The 21611-nt window shown below is 42.8% G+C and overlaps 1 protein-coding gene across 1 annotated transcript in view; it reads right to left on the bottom strand.

Annotated features, from left to right (window-relative positions):
- The window catches only part of CPXM2 (carboxypeptidase X, M14 family member 2), a 65501-nt gene that overhangs the window by 26407 nt on the left and 17483 nt on the right, over positions 1-21611 (bottom strand). The window contains exons 2-3 of the mRNA XM_021399889.1: positions 15422-15531; positions 11191-11330 (exon numbers count right to left, since the gene is read on the bottom strand). Of these exons, the coding sequence (XP_021255564.1) occupies positions 11191-11330; positions 15422-15531 (250 nt within the window). The remainder of the gene's footprint in view (positions 1-11190; positions 11331-15421; positions 15532-21611) is intronic.

Here is a 21611-nt window from a genome sequence, read left to right as displayed (position 1 = left end):
GAGAAAAATCCAAGTCAATATTCTGGAATTCCAGGATGTGAGGGAACACCGCTCTCCTGGAGGGGCCACTTATCCTGAAAGAAAAACATCAGATACATTCACTCTGACTGATTCAGAAGTCTTACCTTTTCAGCTACAGAACATGAATTATTTCTGCTGTTATCATCAGAGAGCTTAGAAAAAATAAAATAAAATAAAACCTCTACAAAGTCTGCAAATTTTAAGCAGGAACATTTTCATTCCCTGGTTCAGATTTTTCTTCTGTTTGCAGGCTGGTTCCACTCCTTGCTCTGAGCATTAGCCTTTCACCTTTCACAGGTCTTGAGAAGTCTATGGCTCGTGAACCAGAGCCTGCAATCATTCCTGGTTTTATTAGCAGTAGAGAGGAAGGCACACATAATTTACTCCCTGCACAGCAGAGTGCAACTGATCACAGTACTAGCACGTTACTGTACACCAAGATCAATCTTTGACAGGGTGAGGTACCCTAGATACCAGTTTCCTAATTTACAGGAAAATCCCCTCTAACACTAAAAAAGCAAAATCTTCATTAAAGTTAAGATAGTACCTTGTCTGTGTTCAACCAAAGAAGAGAAATAGGTTACTGCTTCCCACAACCTGAGCAGAGTGAAACCAATGTAGTTCTTTAGGCATTCCCCATGGTGACATATGTACAGCTATAGAGAAGGTAACGCCCCGACTATCCCGTTGTGCTTGCTGATCTGAAAAAGTAATGGTAATTTGCTTTTTCATAGCGACGATTTACAATATGGAGTGACTTAGAGGAGAGTCGTGCCTTGGAGATACCTTTGTACTGCTATGTTGACCCAGACAATTAAATCTTGTTTTCATGTATGTAAACCGATCACATGTACCCAGCCATCCTCTACAGCAGTCATTCTTAAAAGCAGGTTCTTAGCTAAACTATGTATTAAAGATGTCAGGAGTGAAAGCAGAGCAAAGAAAGCTCTTGGGATTAGAAAGAATAAGGGCAACTGGGGCTCTTGTGGGAGAAGCAATGGGTCGTAAGGCACCTAAGAACTTCCAGAGCCCCCAACACAAGAAGGACATGGAGTTGTTGGAGGAGGTCCAGAGGAGAGCCACAGAGATGATCAGCACGCTGGAGCACCTCCCCTACTAGGACAGACAGAGAGAGCTGGGGCTTTTCAACCTGGAGAAGAGAAGGCTCCAAGGAGACCTTACAGCAGCCTTCCAGCATCTGAAGAGGGCCTACAGGGAAGCTGGGGAGGGCAAGTATCGACAGGATGAGAGGAAATGGTTTTAAACTGCAAGAGGGTAAATTCACAGATTAGCTATTAGGAAGAAATTCTTTATCGTGAAAGTGGTGAGACACTGGAACAGATTGCTCAGCAAGGCTGTGCATGCCCTCTCCCTGGAAGCACTCAAGGCCAGGCTGATGGAGCTCTGAGCAACCTGGTCTAGGGGAGGTGTCCCTGCCTATAGCAGGGGGTTGGAATTGCATTATCTTAAAGGTCCTTTCCAACCCAAACCATTCTATGATTCCATGATTCCACCCAGCAAAGACAGAAAGGAAGAATTTCTTTCAGAAATGGTCAACATCAAAACTTTGAGAAGAGGAAAAATTACTTTCCCCATTGGAAAAGAAAGCAGCCCCAAGAGAAATACTCCCAGGCTTGAATGGGGGATGCGTGTATTGAATGCACGTAACTGAATTAGGGCCAGTTTTCAGAGTGAGGATAAACAACCAAAAGAGGCAATGTTACAAACCAGACAGCATTATTGCTTCTGAAGCATTCCACAGCGAGGACTTATTTACCATATTTTAATTTTCTCATTCCATGCACTCACAGAAGTTCAAACTTTTCCTGAAGGAAAATGTATACTAATCAGTTGTACACATAATCCATCCTGAGCGATAACAAGTGAAATGCTTCTCAGAGGCAGTCTGCCAATTAAAATACAAATGGAACTACATCCAGACTTGCACAGTGGCAGAATAGAAGGATTTCAGAGGATCATGGGAATACGTAAATCAGCATGATGCCTTAGGTCACATGCTGCAGACTGGCTCGCCTGTAAGGAATAAACATCCTCTTTGCATTTGTTGAGGTACAGAATAAACACAGCACAGGTGACCTGCTCCTTCCCACTAGGGATAAACACCAAAACTGCATCCATGGGTGTAAGTTCATCCTCTTTTTTCCCCCCTGCATATCATAAAGAAAAAAAAACAACAAAGAAACAAAGCCATTAACCAAGCAACCAGCCTCTGCCACTGGTGGATGTAAATCCAGATTCCTCTCCAAAAAGGGCATCTTCTGCCTTGAAGTCACATTTCTAGCTGAGTGTCTTTAAATTCGGGATATGTCTATGGACCCAGATCAGCATTTACATGTTCAATCTGCTTGAAAGCTGCAGATATTCCACACACATGCAGTACAGAAGGTCCAATACCTCCAGGAAGCAATGGATGTGGTGCACATGCTCCAACCAACAGTCAGTCTGGGCACGGCAAGCACAGTGCTTCCTGGAATTGAAGAGTTTGACACACGCAGAGTGCCTGTTTTATTTGGGTATACGCAGAAATGTGAAGCATTCATGGAAACCCATCACAGAAACACAACAGCTAAAGCAAAGCCTCACGCTAGGAGGACTGGTGGGTGTCACTCGGGGACAGGAAGATCCATCTCATTGGGGTTGGGATCTGCAGACATCAATTTCTGGAGCACGTCGCATTGCATCTTTTTGGGCCATCAGCACTGAACAACAAAGCCATTCAAGGAAACTTGACAGAAACTATAAAGCATTACTGCACTTGGAATGTTCCTACAGTCATAGAGAAGCTCTTCTGAATTCACTCTAAAACCTCCGATGAAATACACAGATCCGTGTTACAGAGTCAAGAGGACAATTCAGGGAAGAGTTCTATGCCAGGACTCAGAAAGGACTGAACTAGTTACCAAGGCTTTTTAAATGCAAAAATCAAAATACAATCCAAATGTACTTACTGGAGTGGATTTTTAAAAAAGCATTTTCTATAATTAGTTAATTTTCATCTGTGATGCATTGTCTTCAGATTGTGCTTATCTGGACATCTTCAATTTTAAATCCAGTTTCCTGTGATGAGTGAGAAATGTTCAGCTTATCTATTTCCATCCAAAAAAAGTACGCTGAGGGGAAGCCTAAGCAGCTCACCCATGGACAGAGAGGAAACTTGAATCAAAGCAGAGAACTGAGAGCAGATCTCCTCTGTGAGCAGCAGTAGAGAGGTGCCAGGAGGTTTGGCTGCCTGACCTCCAGCAGGTGTGCACATCGACCTCTGTTTGGATATGGTTTTACTTTGTTTGAACAGGATCTGCTGCCTGGGCTGTTTAGAGCCAAGCTTCTCGATTATGGACAGCTGTGTGAGCAACAGGTGAATTATCCCAGCCTCAAAGGATGCTCATCCACACCACTCAGTCCCACAGGATTTAAAGCCAAACATGCAAAGATTCAACCCCACAGCCACTGAGATGCTGCAGAGGAGACCAGAAAGCATTGGCAGAGTCCAGGTGAGCATCATCTACAGTGGACCTGTCTCCAGCTGACCGTGTTATTCTTTTGCTGTCAGGGCAATCCAATTTGTCTGCATTGCAAAACTCAAAAGGAGAAAACAGAAACTACAGACAAACAGATTTGTATCCTTCAAGAATATATAAATCGACAAGTCCAAGTGCTCGAAATAGAGGAATTTATACAAAAAATGCTAGACAAACATTAGATTAATCTCTAATGATGAAATACAGTCAGCATGCTGGCAGATAATGATTTCCTGATTGAAGAAGCAATCTACAATCTCATGCAAATAAATATAAAACCATTAATATAACCTAATAATATTTCTGCGGATAATGGTTTAAAGCACCAACTGCCCAACAGTTTCAAAAATAAGCCAAGTTAAAAAATGCTCTGGCTAACCACAGGTAGCCCAGCAAGTTCTACAAACTAATTAAAACGAACATGATTTAAGAGATGGAGCTTGAGCAGCTAGCAAGGGTGGGCTTTTTTTTTTTTTTTTTTTAAATAATTGAAATCTTTGAATATTTAATTTTTAAAATTGCTTCTAGCTGACTTAAATGAATACACTGCTGTGAAATCTGGCTCTTCAGAGGCCCTGTGAAGAAAAGCTCAGGGCCAGAATATTCTCTCGCTCTGAATGAATTAAACATGGATTATTATATATATATATTTTTTCCAAACTCCCATCTCAGTGGGTTTGCAAATGCATTTCCCACCCAATGGCAGCACCTTACAGTGGGTTTTTACAAGAATTCAGTCTCTTGACTTTCGTCTTGAAAATCCATGGAACGGTTGGGTTGGAAGGGATCTTAAAGCTCATCCAGCTCCTCTTCTGTAGGCTGGCTGCCCCAGGACCATCCATGGACGTGGGCACCTCCAGGGATGGGCACCACAGCTCTCTGGGCAGCAGCACCAGTGGAAATCCAGCTGTGGTTGTTTTGCCATCACTACTGTGCATTCACACTTTCACAACACTGCATGGCCCCAGGCCTCTTGCATGGGGTCAAAAACATCCTTGGCCCCAAAGGTTTTACAGTTTTAACACCTTTCGTTCACAGACCATTCCTTGCAAAGGGATCTGCAGGTGTTTGAAATTCTTCCTCCACCCTTTCACATCTTTTATATCTGCTAAATACGCTCAACCTGTGATTGCTTTCCTTTTAAGCCTCCTTCTGAGACACCTTATATTTTCCCTTTGTGTGTGTGTGTGTGTGTGTGTGTGCGTGTGTGTGTGCCTACCACCCCTATGTGTACTGGTTATGTATTTCAGGAGATAAATCTGAGCTCTGTAACCACTGCCTCACCATGAATGTTTGTCTGTGAATGTTACAATAATGGAAAATAAAAAACTCTGACCGTAACCAGCAGAGACTAACACTTGTGCACACAGCTCTGAGCACACTTACAGCAATGCTGAAAGGGCTCCTGCCTACCAAGCGTGCACAAAGACACGGCCAAGTGCAGCTTGCTGTGTATAGGAGGGATGTTGGCTTGTGAAGGGGAAAAGGAGCAGCTGCCCAACAGTCTTTTCATAACCCCACACTTAGCCCAAACTCTCACTGGCATAATCTGCATTAAAAGATATACAAATCCATGCTGTGGGTAATACGTGTGATTAATCTGTTTCCTGTACTTATCTGATATACCCATTTCCTAATAGCTTCAGCCCATTTGGTTTAAAGCTTCCCACTATAGTCCCTTCCCCTTCTGAACACTCTCTAGAGTGGGGCAGGATCTCCCCCCACAATGCATCATCTCCTCTACACCAGAGTTCGGGAAGAAGCCCATGGCAGGGATTGGAACTAGATGATCTTTTAGGTCCCTCCCAACCCAAGCCATTCTATGATTCTCTGTAACAGATAACTAGTGACACTGAAATCAGATTGTTTCATAACTTGGAGGAGATATTTGATATGATGTCAGTGGACTGGGAGCTCTCTTGGTGAGACCTGACTTCAGGGAGGCTGTAACAATCTCTGCAGCCCTGTCACCCAGTCAGGGCCAATATCATCTCACACTGACGTAATGTGCCATAACAGTTCGTGTCTGTACATAGCAGCTGCCTATTTTATTACAGGATTTGGATAAAAATGCTGAGACGCAAATGCTAATGGTGCTACACTGGACTATCGCTGATTAATTCCTGATTATTGGAATACCAAAGATGCTGATACCACTCTCTCATCAAAAAAAGACAATTTTATTAAGACATAATAAGCTGATAAACTGGGAAGGAAGGAAGAAATTTTACCCTCTTGCAAGCACCAAATTTTGCTATCTTGAAATCCTCACTTAAGAACTGTCCATAGAAGCAAGTCTTGGCTCCTGAGGACACAGAGGTGAACAAAGCAGTAACAAGAAAGTGGGGCAACACATTTAGCTTGGGAGTCAAGAGGAAGCGGCATTCTGCACCACCCAAATCAGCTGCAAATAAACAGCACTGACTTAAGTTTAACCTCAACTGCATCTCCAGAAAGCACTCAGCTTGCTACAGACCTCCTGTTCCATGCTAATGGGTTGTCAAGAGGGATGCTGGGGTTTATGATGGGTTGCATCGCACATAGAAAAGCCTGAGAATGGGCTATAGCAAACTGCAAAATTATTCCCCTAACAAACTGCAAGTGTTCTGTTTTTAACAAGGGTTATTGGATACAAAATCAATTTTGCTGGATATCTGATATCCCTATAAAGTGTACCACAAAGGTAACAGATGGGGAATCACCCCAGTCTCACAGGAAGGCATACAGACTAACCTCTACCCAAATCAGGCATTCAGAACTGCTATGTCCCCACTTGTTTTCTTAAATTAAAAATGAATGTTTTGCATAAAAGAAAAACAGTATTTTCATGAGGCTGTCAGTTCTTTAAATATATATATATATATATATAAATGTGTACCTTGAATTTCTCCTGCAAAACTGTGGAAATTTACTCTAGAATGAGCATTCTGCACAGACTGTTTCGTGCATGTTTTTACATGCTGTTTTATTTCCTGACAAGTAATATTAGTGCATCATTTAGCATGTTTGAAAGATTAATTTTAAAAGAATTTATCATCACAAATAGAACTTGCTGAAACATCGCATCCACTTCTCTAACATCAAAACATCCTCGGCCTTGAAACTGTTGAAGCTTTGTATTAACACACAGAGTCTCTTTAAACATATGGGTTTTTTCTTGACACAAAAGATGGTGCTGAGCTATCAAGATTGTTTGGGTTGTGGGAAACATGTTTCCTATGTTTTTTAGATTCTTGCCAAACTGCTAAGAGTGATTAATAACTTCTTCCCCTCTGTCAAAAGGGTGCATATTTTAAACCATCACATCATTGCTTTAAATACGACCCCATTCCACAGCGATGCTTCCAGTGTCCCACTCAGCCTTGAACAGTTGTTTAAAGATACATAATTCATAAAACTCACAGACGTATTGGCAGAAATAAAGAGAATTACACGCTATATTTCTCCCCCAAATACTCAGCCATAAGCCCTCCGGTAGCTCAGCTAGATCGTGTCTGCTGGCATCCTCAGTCTCTAAGAAGAGGATGTCACGTGCATCTCTAAAAGGTTACATCGCTCACACGATTTTCTCGGAAGGCAAACAAAACAGCTCCGCAAAGAGGGATCAGTAACATCCTTCTGTTAACAACCATATTCACAGCCACAAGTTACTGATCTCCAAACACGCTCAGTTCGTAGGAAGGAACAGGTGTCCCGCTTGTTTTCAAGGTGTTAGGTCTTATTTATACCAGCCCACATGAGTAGCACATCTGAGTTTCACATCTCATCAGAATGGAAGTGAGAACGGAGCCCTGGTTCTCCAAGCTATTCCCCACTGCCTCAGAAACTCAGCATCTGCAGATCTTCTGGAGAGCCCGACCCGCAGCTGGTATTGATGATGGTAAACAGAGCGTTTTGCCATGGTTTTGGGTTTCACAAGAATGCCTGCAGTGCCCAAACAGCAACACCCACCAAGTGCACATATTTGCTTTGACTGGTCAAGATTCTCCCAATTCAGGAGGTTTCATGCAAGGCCTGTTTCTGCTTGTGACAGGAGGGAGAGAGAAAAGCAGAAAGATTTATTTCCAAGTAACTGTCATGGAATTTGCAGCCACACAGCTCAAGTACAGAATTTGACTTCGAGAAGTGTTTTTCTCTATAAAGGAAATGATTAAACAATTCAAGCATTCATTGCTAACCAAGCATACTTGCTTTCTTTCTCCAGTCAGGTCACGTGTGCTTTCAAGAGCTGTTTCAGCACATTGGCCTCTTCCTCCTTAATGCTCTCACGTCTCAAGCCTGGGCACAAGTGCCCTGGGAAGGCAGACAAGAAAAAGCAACTTTGCAAGTGAAACTGAGAGAGGACAAACTAAGGTGAAACAGTTCCTGCCGGTGCATGAAGAGTGACAGCCCCATGCATTTTTGTGTTCTTTGCATTATGTCAAGCGTGACCTTTAGCTCATCCATTTCCTATAACGTCCCTAAAACTGATAAACTAGGCTGAGGTGAAATGACCATCTCTGTTCGGGTGGAGCAGGCATCAGCAAAGCCAGACAACAGATGCCAGAACTGTTATAGAGGAGTGCAGTGTTGCTTCCTGCACCAGTAAGCTAGCTTTGGCTATAGCATCAGAAGCAGCTGCAGAATCAAAGGCCAGATTCCCAATGGCTCCAGTATTGCAGCCTCACAACAAGGAACAGAGTGATTTCCCACAGCACTCAGTGCAGTGTCCTTGCCTGCCTTTCCTTGTCATCTTACATGTCCCCATTAAGTCAGCTGCAGGAAGCTAACGGGACAGGGACAGGTATGAATCTGATCTGGGCAGAAGTTCAGAGCTGACTTTCATTTAAGTAATTTTTTCCACTTTGTTCAAGTTTCTTGTTCAATATCAAGAGAGAAAAATTGCTTTTCCTGATTCTTAATCTGTATCACATAATAGCACTGGTGAACCTAGCACATATCCTGATGCCTTGACTTTCTTATATAATGCTGGGAAAATCTCCAAGGCTTAAATAAAATCCTACCTTGGCTCTCAGGCTTGGCAGGCTTTTGCTTCTAATACAACACAGAATAGAGGGCTGTTTTCTGGCTCTCCTACCCAAAACAAGCTTATTTTCCAATATACCTATGTTTCTATTAGCTACGAATGCACTCTTTTCCTGTCACATAACTTCATAAAGTTGGGAAGATGCCTCAGGCAACATAAAAGCATCTTTTTGTACAAACTCTCACTTCATAAATAGTCCTTTTTGATACTGGCAGCTAAGCATAAGAGGAAGAAGATAATGAATCTCCCCTTTGTCTCTAGTGCCCACTGTAAGAGAACAGTCACCAAAGCATCTGCACACAGCAGCACAAGTCCCACCAGGCTGGTGCCCTCAGCGGGGTTACAAAGGGCAATTCACTGCATGCAACAATCCTCATGCCATCATGAATACCTCAACTCGATGCTCCTCAACTCCAACCCAAGGCACGCTCTGCTCCACGCTCAGTGTCTCTACTGTTCTCCAGATCCCATTTCTCTTTGTGCAGCTCCTGCTGACCCCACGGTTTCATGGTTTTAATTTCCTCTTGCTTCCCTGGCTGCTGGAGGGATGCTCAGATACAGCTAATTCAGAAAGCAGCACTTGACATTACACTGGGCACATTGTCCCCAAGTGCTCAGATACTGGAAACCATAGGACAGCACTCATGGTCCAGATGAGTGCTGCATACTGAAAATCTTATTCTGGTACCTCTGAGTACCAAGTTATTTTTAAAATCTAGGGTCTAACATGTGTAAAAGATGACCCAAACATCAATTAAAGAGATTTTATCTGTTCCATCTGATGATGGGGAAAGAGGAAGTAAGGTGGACATGAGGGAGGCCACTCCCACAAATCAAGTTAGAATCATGGAATCATTAAGTTTGGAAAAGATGACCACTAAGGTCATCTAGTCCAACCATTAATGCATCCTACCATGCCTACTATACCAGACCCTGACAAGAGAAGCCACATCTTCCAGGAGCCACTGACCTGCCCCACACTGCATCGTTGCTCCACGAGGCAGAAATGTGCCAGTTTCACTGCAAACTGAGCAACAACTCCGGAAGAGCCTGGATTTGCTCTCCCAGCCCCGCTCCTCCTGCAGGCCATCACCATTCTGCCCACCAACTCTTTATGGGGCAAGGCTCAGGAAGCTAAGAACAAAACCAAAAAAAGCCCTCCAAAAACCCAGACAGTGAGTACCAGCTACAAATAGAACATTGAGTCTGGCTGCAAACTCACAATACAGCTAAACTAAAAATAGCACTGTGACAAGATAAAGCAGTGCAGCGCTGGTGTTGATGAGAATAGCAATGTCAAGAGTATGAATACAGGAAGGAATAACCCTTTGCTACCATAATTATCCAGTGCAGAACAGTGGGGAATAAATATAGAAACCTTATTGCCAAAAAGGCTCCTGCTTCCACACCATTGTTGAAAGAAATGAAATATCAGAAAATGAAACAGTAGGAGGAAAATTATAATCTTTGTGTTTTTCTTAACTATAGTGATGTTTTTCTTGTTTGCCTTTTATTGTGCATCACACAAATTTTCATAATGAGGGATCTGACCAGAACAGATCTAATACCATGCACCTCCTGTGTACTTGCTGGAAAAGGTCTCTCCCCACGAGCAGGGCAATTGGCTCCCATAATGCAGTGACACCCAACCAGAAGTTAAGAGAGACTGAGTGAATGCTGTACAAAGATCAGGAAGAAAATAAACCTTCACCTCCAGTTCCTGTTCACACCAAATGATTGCTCTGCTCCTGGTATATAATTTATACCTCATTCAGATTGTATCGTAGCGATCTGGGCACCTACACTCAGAAGCAGGCCACAAATGAATAAGTGCACACAAATGCATACAGCTGTTTGTAAAACTTATTTCTCAGTGTAATATACTCAAACAATAACTCAAGAAATAGCCAGAAAACTCACACATGATTTCAGCATTGGAAACAGCCAACACTGGGGAACCAAATGTAGTAGACCTGGGCTATATATGGCTGGATTGCCTCTTTGCAACAAGGGAATTAGGCTGCTACCTTACTCATGGCAAGCTCTCCTTCTTAAAGTCTTCACTGCACATAGACTCCATGCATTTAGAGTCTTCTTCCCATCCATAAAGCCCAAACTGCATGCCTGCTACCCAGCACCTCTCTCCTGGTCAAAACCTTCTGCATGGGTTTGGGTTATATTAGAAATTCCTCTTTAGAAGAAAAAAGTATGGATATAAAAAATTGTTGAAACTGTTCATTTAAGAATCGTATTGGGAGTTTCACCAATTATTCTTTAATATGATAAGCTAATCAAGTTAAATACTGGAAAAGAATTAGAAAGCTTAACACAATCAAATTTGGCAAAATAAGTATCAAGGCATATAACCTGTTGCCTCCTTTAACAGATGTAAATAATGACTACAGAAGTTTGCTACCTTTAAAGTTGCATTTTATGCCACACGTAAACACTTTGCCTTTTAGTGTACCTCCATTCAATACTCAGCTTCATGCATCGATTCCATTCTTTCTTTCTCTTGAAAAACAGAAGCACACTGCAACATGAATCCTCTGGTTTGAAAGCTCAAAATCTCAAGGAAAAAAAAAAAATCAAGCATGTACTTACGACCAGAGAGAATTTCTTCCTTGTGTGATGACTCCAGTGAATTTTGTTAGCCTTCGAGCATCTACTTCAATCCACTGAAATGGATCATTTCGTCCTGCACACCAAGCACCATCATAAAAATCATTTTCGTTAACACCTGCCTGAAAAGAAAGCAAAACTCTTTTCATAAATCAGAACCAGGAAACCAAAGGTCTTTCAAGGGAAAAAGAAAAGAAAACATGAAGTCATCATTCATTTCGTTTTCTCCTTTGCCTCAATTTTAAGCACCCCGAGACTGTCATTCTCCATAGCTATATGGAATGACCAAAATGTTTTCTTGCTCAAAGCGTGTGGGAGAAAGAACTCTGCAAAATCCCTTCAAAAACTGAGAACCATTACTTACAAATATAGCTCAGAGAGCACAAACAGAACTTCAGTCTAGTCCAGTCCACCCATCTGTATCTGTGGCCTGACAGAGCCCTCACCAAAAACAAATAATCCACATGGCCTTCAGAGTTAGAAAAGTCCTAAAAAGTGATCTCTGCTCTACTTCACTAATGGTTAGTAGTGGAGTTAACACCTTTTCCCTCAGAATCAGCAAAAGACAGCGTAAAGTACATGGAAACAGCAATGCCATTTTCCACCAGTTCTCATTCCCATCACTAAATTTTCAACACCAGAGGTGTTCAGGCCTTACAGTAAAATTAAGGATTCAGGAGCCCCCATCACCCTGCTGGACTCCAACTTGCTTACCAATCTATACTCTGAATTATACCAACAATGCATCCCACAAGCAATCTTCTCCACGTTTTCTAAGGGGAAATAGCTGCAAGATATTTTTATTTTGCACAATCTAAGCACACAAGAATTAATACTCAAAGAAACATGTCATGCGAGGTCTTCAGATATTTATCTTGTTACTGAAACCGAGGAAATGTTCTGCACCAAGCTGGCTACTGTCATAGAAAGCACAGAAGCTTCTCCATATGGTTCTCAGAGGCTACATTTATTTTTATGTTATATCATCTGTGTTTAATGTAGATTTATCATTGCCATCCATGCAACTCCAAGAAAGGATATTTTTAAATATTTCCTAAATAGAGATGAAGAGTATGGAAAACTTTGAAAATGTGTATTAGAGACTCCTTTAAGCTCTGATATACAGCTATTCTATATTGTGATTGAAATTACAGCCATGGTTGGGTAACGATGTCAGAGACTGACAGGTCTGTCTGTCTCCATTTGTATGCACAATTTTGGTCTGATCCACAAAAAGGAGACACTGTCAATCCTATTTCCCCAATCTGAGTCTGGTAATGTCTGAAGAAAGCACTATAGAACAGACACATATTCAATTCCTGAGGCCTCTCATTTTCTAGAGCATTCAAGCACCTTAAGTTTTATTAGTTTTCCTGCATTTGGCACATTTCTGTGAAGCCATCCACTTTTGTGTCCTCACTCCAGTATCTTAAAAGTGAAGCTCATATACAAGTGGAAGCACATTGAGTGGAGAGAAACTCTATTAATGGAAGATAAATTCTTCAAGGAGGCCTGAACAATGGGAAACCCAATGCAGATACAATCACTGCCTTAGAACCTTTGTCGAGAAAAGGTTTCAAAACATTTTAAAATAAGATGGAATTTGATGGAGCCTTAGGGTTGAAAAGCTGTGCTTGCCAGGAAGCATTACAATCTGCAGAGCACCTTGAACCAACGTCATGCTAATCCCCCACGCACTGATGAAATTCCACCAATTTCTGCAGACCTAATGCCTGCATCTCCCAGTGCTGTGGCTGGGACCCTCGGTCCTCCATCAGACTAAGAATGCTGCCCATTAGCATGATGCTCCTTGGGTTGTAAACCTCTCCTCCACGTTACAAAGAGAAGACAGAAAGAGTGGAGAATTATTATTCAGTAGTTTAAATTAATATAGCATTTCATTGGAAAACTTTCATTCCTGAAAGATGAGAACAATTATCATCAAATACTCATCAAAGAACAAAGATAAGCTGGAATCCCAGCATCTGACATCAGGTGCCACCCAACACAGGGTTCTGCAGGAGCAGACCCTAGACAGCATCACGCAGCTCTGCTAAGCCAGACCTGTGCTTGGTTATAAGCATACACACCACGGCAATGCAACTGAAATTCACAAGTCTTAAAACTTAATGCTGAAAAGCAAGGCAGAGGGAAGAGAGCCGCAAAATGTAAGTGCTGTTAATTTTCAGCTGATTTCAAAGGGAGCAATATCTAAGGAGAAATAAGCGCAGGAGCATCCCTTAATGCTGCCAGACATAGCAGCAACTCCTAATGGTCAAGGGGTTTGGGGAATTACTGTGTCTATAGCACACAGATAAGCTTTCAGTCATGGAGAAAATTGTGGATTGGAGGATTATTAGAAATCTCCATTAGAGCTAAAGTTGTAGCAGAGAAAAAGGCTACATTTCAACAAGAAAATACAGCAGAGCAGCCACCGAAGTCAAAGTTCACCATGAGCTGGGTGCTGCACACGGGCCTCCTAGAGCCACAGGATTAGAAAACTTCAGGTATGAGAGAAATGCAGTAATAGCTGTTGCATATTAAGGAGAATCAGTCCATGTAGAACTCACAGCTGAAGGAAATGATAATGTGAAAATCTGTATCAAGCAGCAGCGTGACATTATGAAACTTGTGCTCACGGGGAAAAAGAAACAACACACAAACCAACCAACCAACACGCATGATCTTTCTACACAAAGACCAAAGAAGAGAGAAAATACCCCATTTCAGCAGGCACTGGAGCGAAGGTCCTTCCACCCAAGACCTCACAGCACTGCAGTGAGGGCACACAGCTGAGGCACTAAGGAGGTGGAGACTTTTTTTGTCTAATAAATGAACAGAATCCATCATCACAGACCTGGCAGAAGCATTATTACTATAAACAGCAGGTGAACATAAGGGGAGATCAGTACAGCCATGAGATCTTGGGACAGGACACCAAAAGAACCCAGGCCAGCCTGCCCTAAGCCTCATGTACCTTTGGGAAGAAACTGCTGCCTGCTGCTCGTTTCCCAGCAGGAGACTGCTCCCTCAGCTTCCATTGGAGGCTCTGGACCACCATTAGGAGAACCATCATTCATATCACAGACTCACTTTTACTTACTTCAAGGTGGTGTTACTGGTGGTAATGGGATACTGGGTTAGATGGACTCCTGGTCTGAACCCAGATAGTTATGTTTATAAATACACTGGACTTTAACAGAATCACAGAATGGTAGGGGTTGGAAGGGACCTCTAGAGATCATGAAAAAGCACAACCAACACAGAGTTCAGAGATTTGCATCACAGTTCTTGATGTATATCATTAGTTTTATAGAATCATAGCATCACTAAGGTCAGAAAAGACCACTAAGATTCTCAATCCAGCCCCAACCCACCCCCACCGTGCCCACTAACCACATCCCTCAGAGCCACATCTCCATGGTTCTGGAACACTCCTTGAACAGAGCAGCCTGTTACAGCATTAGCACTCTTTCTGAGAAGAAGCAAACTGCTCAGCCCTCAGCAGGAGTCAACTGCAGAGCCCACAGGTGGGACCTCACATGCACTCAACTGCTGCACCTGGGCCCCTTCCACTCAGGCTGGCTCTACTGCCGGAGTGACCGCAGGTTGATTTACTGGGCCTCCTGACAAAAATTAACCCATTAGAACTACTGAAGTTGAAAAAGAGAAACACAAGAAGCAGAAAAATAGAGTTTTGATCCTGCAAAGCAGCTAAGCACAACTTCAACGTTAAATAAAAGAAGAGAAAGCAGACTGTCTGCCGGCGGCTTGTGAATTTCAGAATCTTTTGTAGCATATTCAGTGCCTTTTGAAAAGCGGCCTCAGGGCAAGTGCTTCGCTTAGAGCCACATTCTTTCAATTAACTGCTGTCATTAACTGCAGGCAAATGACAAGAAGTCTCTGGCAGTGGGAGCCTCCTTGCAGATGCACTGCTCCTGCAGCTGTGCAGGGAGCACCCACTTCTGCTCGCCCACAGAGCTCTGCTTGGGTTTGCACCCTCAACACATGAGTTTTATAACCGGGGAAATGAACCCCACAACTTTCAGGGTTATCCATCAGCCTTACTTGCTGCCCTAATTCCAGCATCTCCCCTTCACTTGAATTACATGAGCTGTCAAGGCAGTCAGAACCAATAACCATCCGCTGGCTCCCTTTATGTAGCCGTACAACCTGAAGCCATTCTCCCACTTAGCAGCAAAATGGATGTTACCTGAATATTAAGCCTTCCTCTGTGGGCCCCGAGGCCGTATCGCTTTGCTGTAGAGGCATGGAGCTGGAAGTCAGTAATTTTTAGTGTCTCTAGACCAAGCGGAGGACAATCTACAAAACAAAAGATTTATTAAAATGTAAGATATATATATATGTATTTATTTTTAAAAAGCAAACCGTAAACAAGCATTCAAAGTGTCTTGGTTTCACTTGTGCCAAGCTGGCCTGGGCTCTCAGCTGGTGTAATGAGCACAGTACCAGTGAAGTCGATGAGAAATGGCAGTTCTCATGAAACCAATGAAGCAATGCTGATTTACACCAGTGAGGATCTGGCTTTTTGTCCCTCTCATAAAACTAATATTGCTTTGCTCTATGCTTTTGTCTTTCACAGATATGCAGAGTATTTCCTGTCCAGTGCATTTCAGTACAAGATGCCAGGAGAATGGCCTTTTACTTTCCTGTCTTTTGGCATTTTTCTTTTTCATCTCGTTTTGATTTTTCCCCTGTACTCATTCCAAGCTACTGTATGAAGTTATGGTTCTAATTAAAATCCATTCTGGAAACTTCAATCACAGTCGCTCACATTGCACAATAGCATCTGTTACAGAGGTCCGGGAGGCCGACCGCCGAGCTGCAGAGGTAATGACTGAGCACAAAGAGGGCAATTCTGCAACAAGGGGCCATCTCTCTGGGCTCCAAATTGCAAAGAGAAAGAAAAGAAGATGCCATTGCCCCAACAGCGAGCTGGGAATGCAGCAAGCTAGAGCCCGGAGCTCTGGCTTTGGAAGATAAGGCTTTGGAAAGAGTCGGCTTCATTATTTTCAGAGAAAACACTGTGGTCTGAGATGACCCCGGTATTTGAGTTCCTCACAGTCCTCAGCATATTTGTCCTGGAAACACTATGGCAGGGCTGGGAGGTGCACTCTCAGTGCTCCGCAGAGGGTGGACAAAGGCACAGAGGCATTCTGGCAGCATCTGATTGTTACAGCAGGGCATGATTTGGAGATTTGGAGGCCCTGAAGTCAGCACTGACCAAGATTGGAAATTGCACAGGGCAGAGGTGGGAAGCAGTGCCTCAGTGCCTATTTAGCCGGGTCTGACTCTCACGTTGGTTTTGTGTTACTGCGCACAACCTGTCAAAACAGATACGAGATTTCCTGTGCTCCTGCTCAGCTCACAACAACCCAAAGTCCCTCAGGAAAACCGTTGCGTGCTATTTGTGCTCGCATTTCTGTGCTCGTCCTCAGGAAAGTTCCCACAGAAATCGGTGGCCAAAGTTCTGTGTCTTCATTAGAGGCGGTAAAGACAAACGTTAATTACTGATGTATTTTCTGCGATTGTAGTGGCACACAAGAGACAAGCTGCAGACAGTTCCTCATTCTGAAGAGCTTTCAATCTAATTACCCCAAGCAGAGGAGAGACAGGATGGACAAGGAGAACCAGAGGACGGAGCAGCTTGCAGGATTTGGGTTTCACTGGCAGATTGGTTTAATCGTATTCCTTCCAGACTGCTCCATCTTTCATTGCACTGGGAGTGGAAGAAGTCTCGGGCTCTGACAGATCTCTGCTGGGAGTGAATTATGGAGCCGGGGACTGCCTGCCCTCCTTTAGCAAGTTCAGTCCTGCAGACAGGTTGGGAAATGAATCTCATGGGTAATCCTGCAAACCCTTTTGCACTTTGGTATATCTGAGTCTGCGAACACCCTCGCAGTGTTCAGGCACTACCCAGGAGTACTCAGAGCAAGCTGCTTTGCCCCCTCATACATCACTTAGCTCGGTGTTTATACCATGCCTAATGCACGCTAGGGGGGCAATGTGCAGGTACTGCTAGGAATTAATGAAAAAGCAGAACGCTGCCCACCGAGCAAACAGCCAGCTCCATCAGCAATGGATCCAGGGAAGCTCTTTCCCCCCCCATTCTATTTCACGCTCCATTCTATTACCAGGTATCTCCCTGTCACTCACAGCCACACAATCTCCAGTCCTGTTTTCCCAATTGGGTGTTAGCACAACTGCTGTCTTCCATGCAAAAAACCCATTTTCACGTAACCTGGGCTATTTCCGAGCCTGGCAGCTGCCTGCCAGAGCTGAGTGAGGTTCCCCAGCCCGCTCAGATGTGACGTACACTGTACAAATAAAGAACCGGGTTTGGTTTTATTCAGACTGAAATGCTCTTCACATTGTGAAACTGAAATATTCTGGGATTGCTTGTGGATTTCAGGCAGGGTTTCTTAAACTGCAGGATGTGGGGGGAAAAAAAAAAAGCCTGCATATATTTATGTGTATTATCTCAGTGTTCATATGGATCCCGATCAAACGTGCCTGACTGCTCTTTATTTTTTCAGCATGAATTATTTGTGTTGCCTGTAAACACATCAGATCAACGGGCCAATATTATGAAATGCTCGGTTTGATGGGAGTTGTCAATGACAACAGAGTGGGCTCTAAGAGCAGGCAGGAGCGAGCAATGACACGCAATACAGATACTTCTGATGAAAATATATTGTTAGCAATGCAGTGTTCTTTCTTCATGTTGTCAAGCTTTACAATACATCAAGTGAAATCATTAGGATCTTTACCAGCTGTTCAATAATACCCAGGAATTTATTTTTTACTGTTATTTATCAAAATTGATAGGAGAACAACTAGCTTGCTGTCTCTGAAAGTGAACTAGGCTTTTAGCCTAGGACTCTTTGGTCTGGACAAGAGGAGCAAACGTCACCATTTGACTGTTAATATTGTAGAAATACTAGAAATACAGAAATATTCTTTCTTTTCACACACACATTTCATCATCAATAAAGAGATACACTGAGAAGCATCTCGGACCAAATCATTGACCTGTAATGTACAGAGACGGTGACGGCAAAGTTTTCAGTATGAGCTCATCAGATTAACTCCAAGTTACTCCCTACAATGTCATACAATCCACCTGAAGCTGCCATTTCACTACAGAAAAAAAGAAAACGATCCCAAGTTATACTGTGAATTTCAGTTTATCTACATTATTTGGTAGGTTTCTCCTCCCTCGCACACTTTCTTAACGCCTCTCGAGGTAACTAGGACAACCTAATTATTTTTAGGAAATATACAGGAAAATAAGTGCTATGTGGCATAGACTGCACTTCTGAAAGTATTAATTTACATATTCTAATTTAAAGAAGTCTTCTGTATAACAATGAAAACTGCCAAGCAGACTGTCTCAATGCTAGTTTGGAAAAGACACGCAGAAGCCATAGAAATGGGGTAGCGTGAGCAACCAGAACAGCTTTATGTTATAGATACCAACACACTATGACCCAATTATTTTGTCATTTCTTTTACTAGCTGAAAAAGGAATTGTAAAATACAGGAAATTCAGCTGTGGTTTTAGAAGACATTTTAATCCAAACACTGTGTACATAAAAACGTGGTAACAAAATCCAGCAACACATTTATGTTTCCAACTGACAGAAAAGCAAGCATTCACCCTGGAGGTCTGGGGAAGAGGCTGAGGTGTGGGCACTTCTTTCTTCCTGGGCTGTATCCAACCATGATTTCACGTGCAATTTTCGACCATGAGTGGGTATTCACTTTAAAAACAAGACGTTGACAAGGTGTCGGGATCAAATTAATTAATTCCGAGTCCTAAAAAGAGGCAGGGTGTGGATTCAGATTTAATAACATTTGCCTCTTGTGTAGTGGTCTTGTAGGGGTTCCAATTCAAAATGGATTCGTTGACTATATCTCTATGTCCATGATTTTCAGTTTTGCTTCTGCTAGTTAAATGGAAGATTGTTTTCCAAAGAATGGCATTGCTAGCCATCACCTCTTCCTCGAAGTCATGAGAGGGAAGCACTTAGGAATTACTTCAATCCTTAGCTTATTTCTGGCAATCTGAATTTACCCATTATGATTTGAGGCTTGCCTGTACCAGGAGGACTAGCAGGTCTGGCCAGCACCACCTCAGGCTGCAATCTCAGCTTGGCTCTGTATAGAGATATTAACCCCGATTTGAAAGCAGTTTCAGCCTCAGGATAGCCATGCCCTAACAATGCAGCATCTTCCACTGAAACTCTGGTCAAAAAGAAAAAGAACAACACCACCACCCTCTACAGAACCATCTTGGTTGTCCTTACACCTGCAGTATAATTATAGTTACTCTGCTGCAAGGTTAACTATTTTTTATGATAAACTTAATGGCAGGCATCCTTGGAAATGCAGATTAAAGTCATAAATAGAAGATGTATGTATCAACAGTGCAAGGAAAACACTCTTGTTCATCTTCATTGCCTAAATTACTCATTTATTTTATTTTCTTCTGGTCCAAATAAAGATGGTCAGCTGAGCACATATTGTCTCTACAGCTCTGGTATCCAATAGGAGTGCATTTAGGAAATCACTCTTCATTGTCCTTTTGAAGGCACAGCAGACAAATGGTTGTTGCATTTAAAGAAGGTTTTCCATCAATTTAAGAACCTGTTCAGTTTTTCAAATGGAATGAAAAAAAAAGAAGGAGCACATTTCCTTTTTTACTTATTTTTTTTTTAGGCACCATACCACTAATCCTTTTCAACGCACACCAGTCTGGGCTCGTCTAACTCCTCACTCTCAGATCTGGAAATGGAGACATATCAGCCTTGTGCCATCTGACAGGCTCCCTGACATTTGGAGGCAGGATGTGCTCTGGCTAATTAGTTATTTCTTATGATTCCAAATGTGTTTTAGCTCCAGGAGCTTTCTCGTTTTAAAATACATAAGAACTCCCTTGCACTTCGAAACGTTTGTTTGTGGAGAAAGGAAGTTACACTGTAGAGATAGGCAGGAGGAGGCCAAGGCAGCTCTGATGGCAAGTCGACACAGAATTTTCACTATGCAAAGAAAGGCTTTAGAGCCAGCATAGTTTCTTGTTGCTGCTGACGTCTGTAGCTTTGCACTAGGGGCTTGAGCCAGCACCACCAGAGTGAATGGAAGAACTCCCACAGTTCTTATAGAAGTTGGATTGTGTTTTTACTATGAAAAAGACCTCATGACCTTTACAGCGTAACCGATTTCTTTAAGTTGTGCATTTTCCATCCAAACATACACTGCCAGAACGATTTCCAGTAACACGGCCCAGCCCAAGTTCTCACTGCTGTCAGCGTGGACAATGAAGTATCTCTAGAAACGACGACAGTCAGTTTAAAGAGTCAAAAGCCCACATTGCACATCTTGGCCTTCACATGGCCAGGGTTTGCCACGTAGGGGCATGACAGCGAGCAGCAGACACCTGCAGTAACAGAGATGGTGTGCCATTGCTCGAGGGGGAAGCGGCATGGTGCCAGCAGGATGCTATTTCAGATGGCAGTAGGTTTTATCATACCTTATGATACTACTACTTTTATCATACAGTCAGAGAACCACAGCATCAGGAAGGCTGGAAAAGACCTCTCTGATTCCCAAGACCAACCCCAGCCCACCCCACCATGCCCACTGCCCACGTCCCTCAGTGCCACATCCCCGGAACACCTCCAGGGACAGTGACCCCACCACTTCCTTGGCAGCCTGTGCCAGTGCATCACCACTCCTTCTGAGAAGAAACGTTTCCTAACATCCAACCTGAAATGAAAACCAAATGTTTGTGTTTCCACACGCACACGCGTGTGCTTGGCTACAGGCGCACCCCTTCTCCAGAGACCTCATTCTCTGGGGACTAAAAATTTATCCTGCTGACACGGTGTGCTCAGGCATCTATGGCAAAATCACATGTCATAAGGCAGCTGTCATTTCAGTTTCCAATTGTCTATTTCTTTTTCTGGGTCATCCCAAAGTAGAAGCAGAATTTGGGCTCCATTTACGTAAAACGCTTAAACATAGGTAGAGAAGAAGCTGTAAATGGATGAAGCCACTACAAAAAGTTAGTTAAGCCCACAAACATATATTATGGGGGATGAAAACTTTATCATTTATATTATTCATTCCATTTTGATCCAGTTTTAATCTTCCCAATTCTAGGCCTTTCTAGTTTTAAACGAAGATTCTTAATGAAGTTTATTCCATAAGTTTAACCCTATAAACTAACTGTAGAGCTTTTTCTATGGAAATTGTGGTTTATAATTCATCTTCCAGCAGTGGAAACTTTTAATGGAAACTCTGGCAACCTAGTTCCCACGTCTCTAATAAGACTTAGCTCACAGTTATGCAAAGTATTTTAAAACTGCAGTGCACCTGAA

Source organism: Numida meleagris, chromosome 5, assembly GCF_002078875.1.
Source record: "Numida meleagris isolate 19003 breed g44 Domestic line chromosome 5, NumMel1.0, whole genome shotgun sequence".
In the NCBI taxonomy this organism is placed as follows: domain Eukaryota; kingdom Metazoa; phylum Chordata; class Aves; order Galliformes; family Numididae; genus Numida; species Numida meleagris.
The sequence above is the reverse complement of the archived record's forward strand: the minus strand, read 5'-3'. Positions and strand labels throughout refer to the sequence as shown.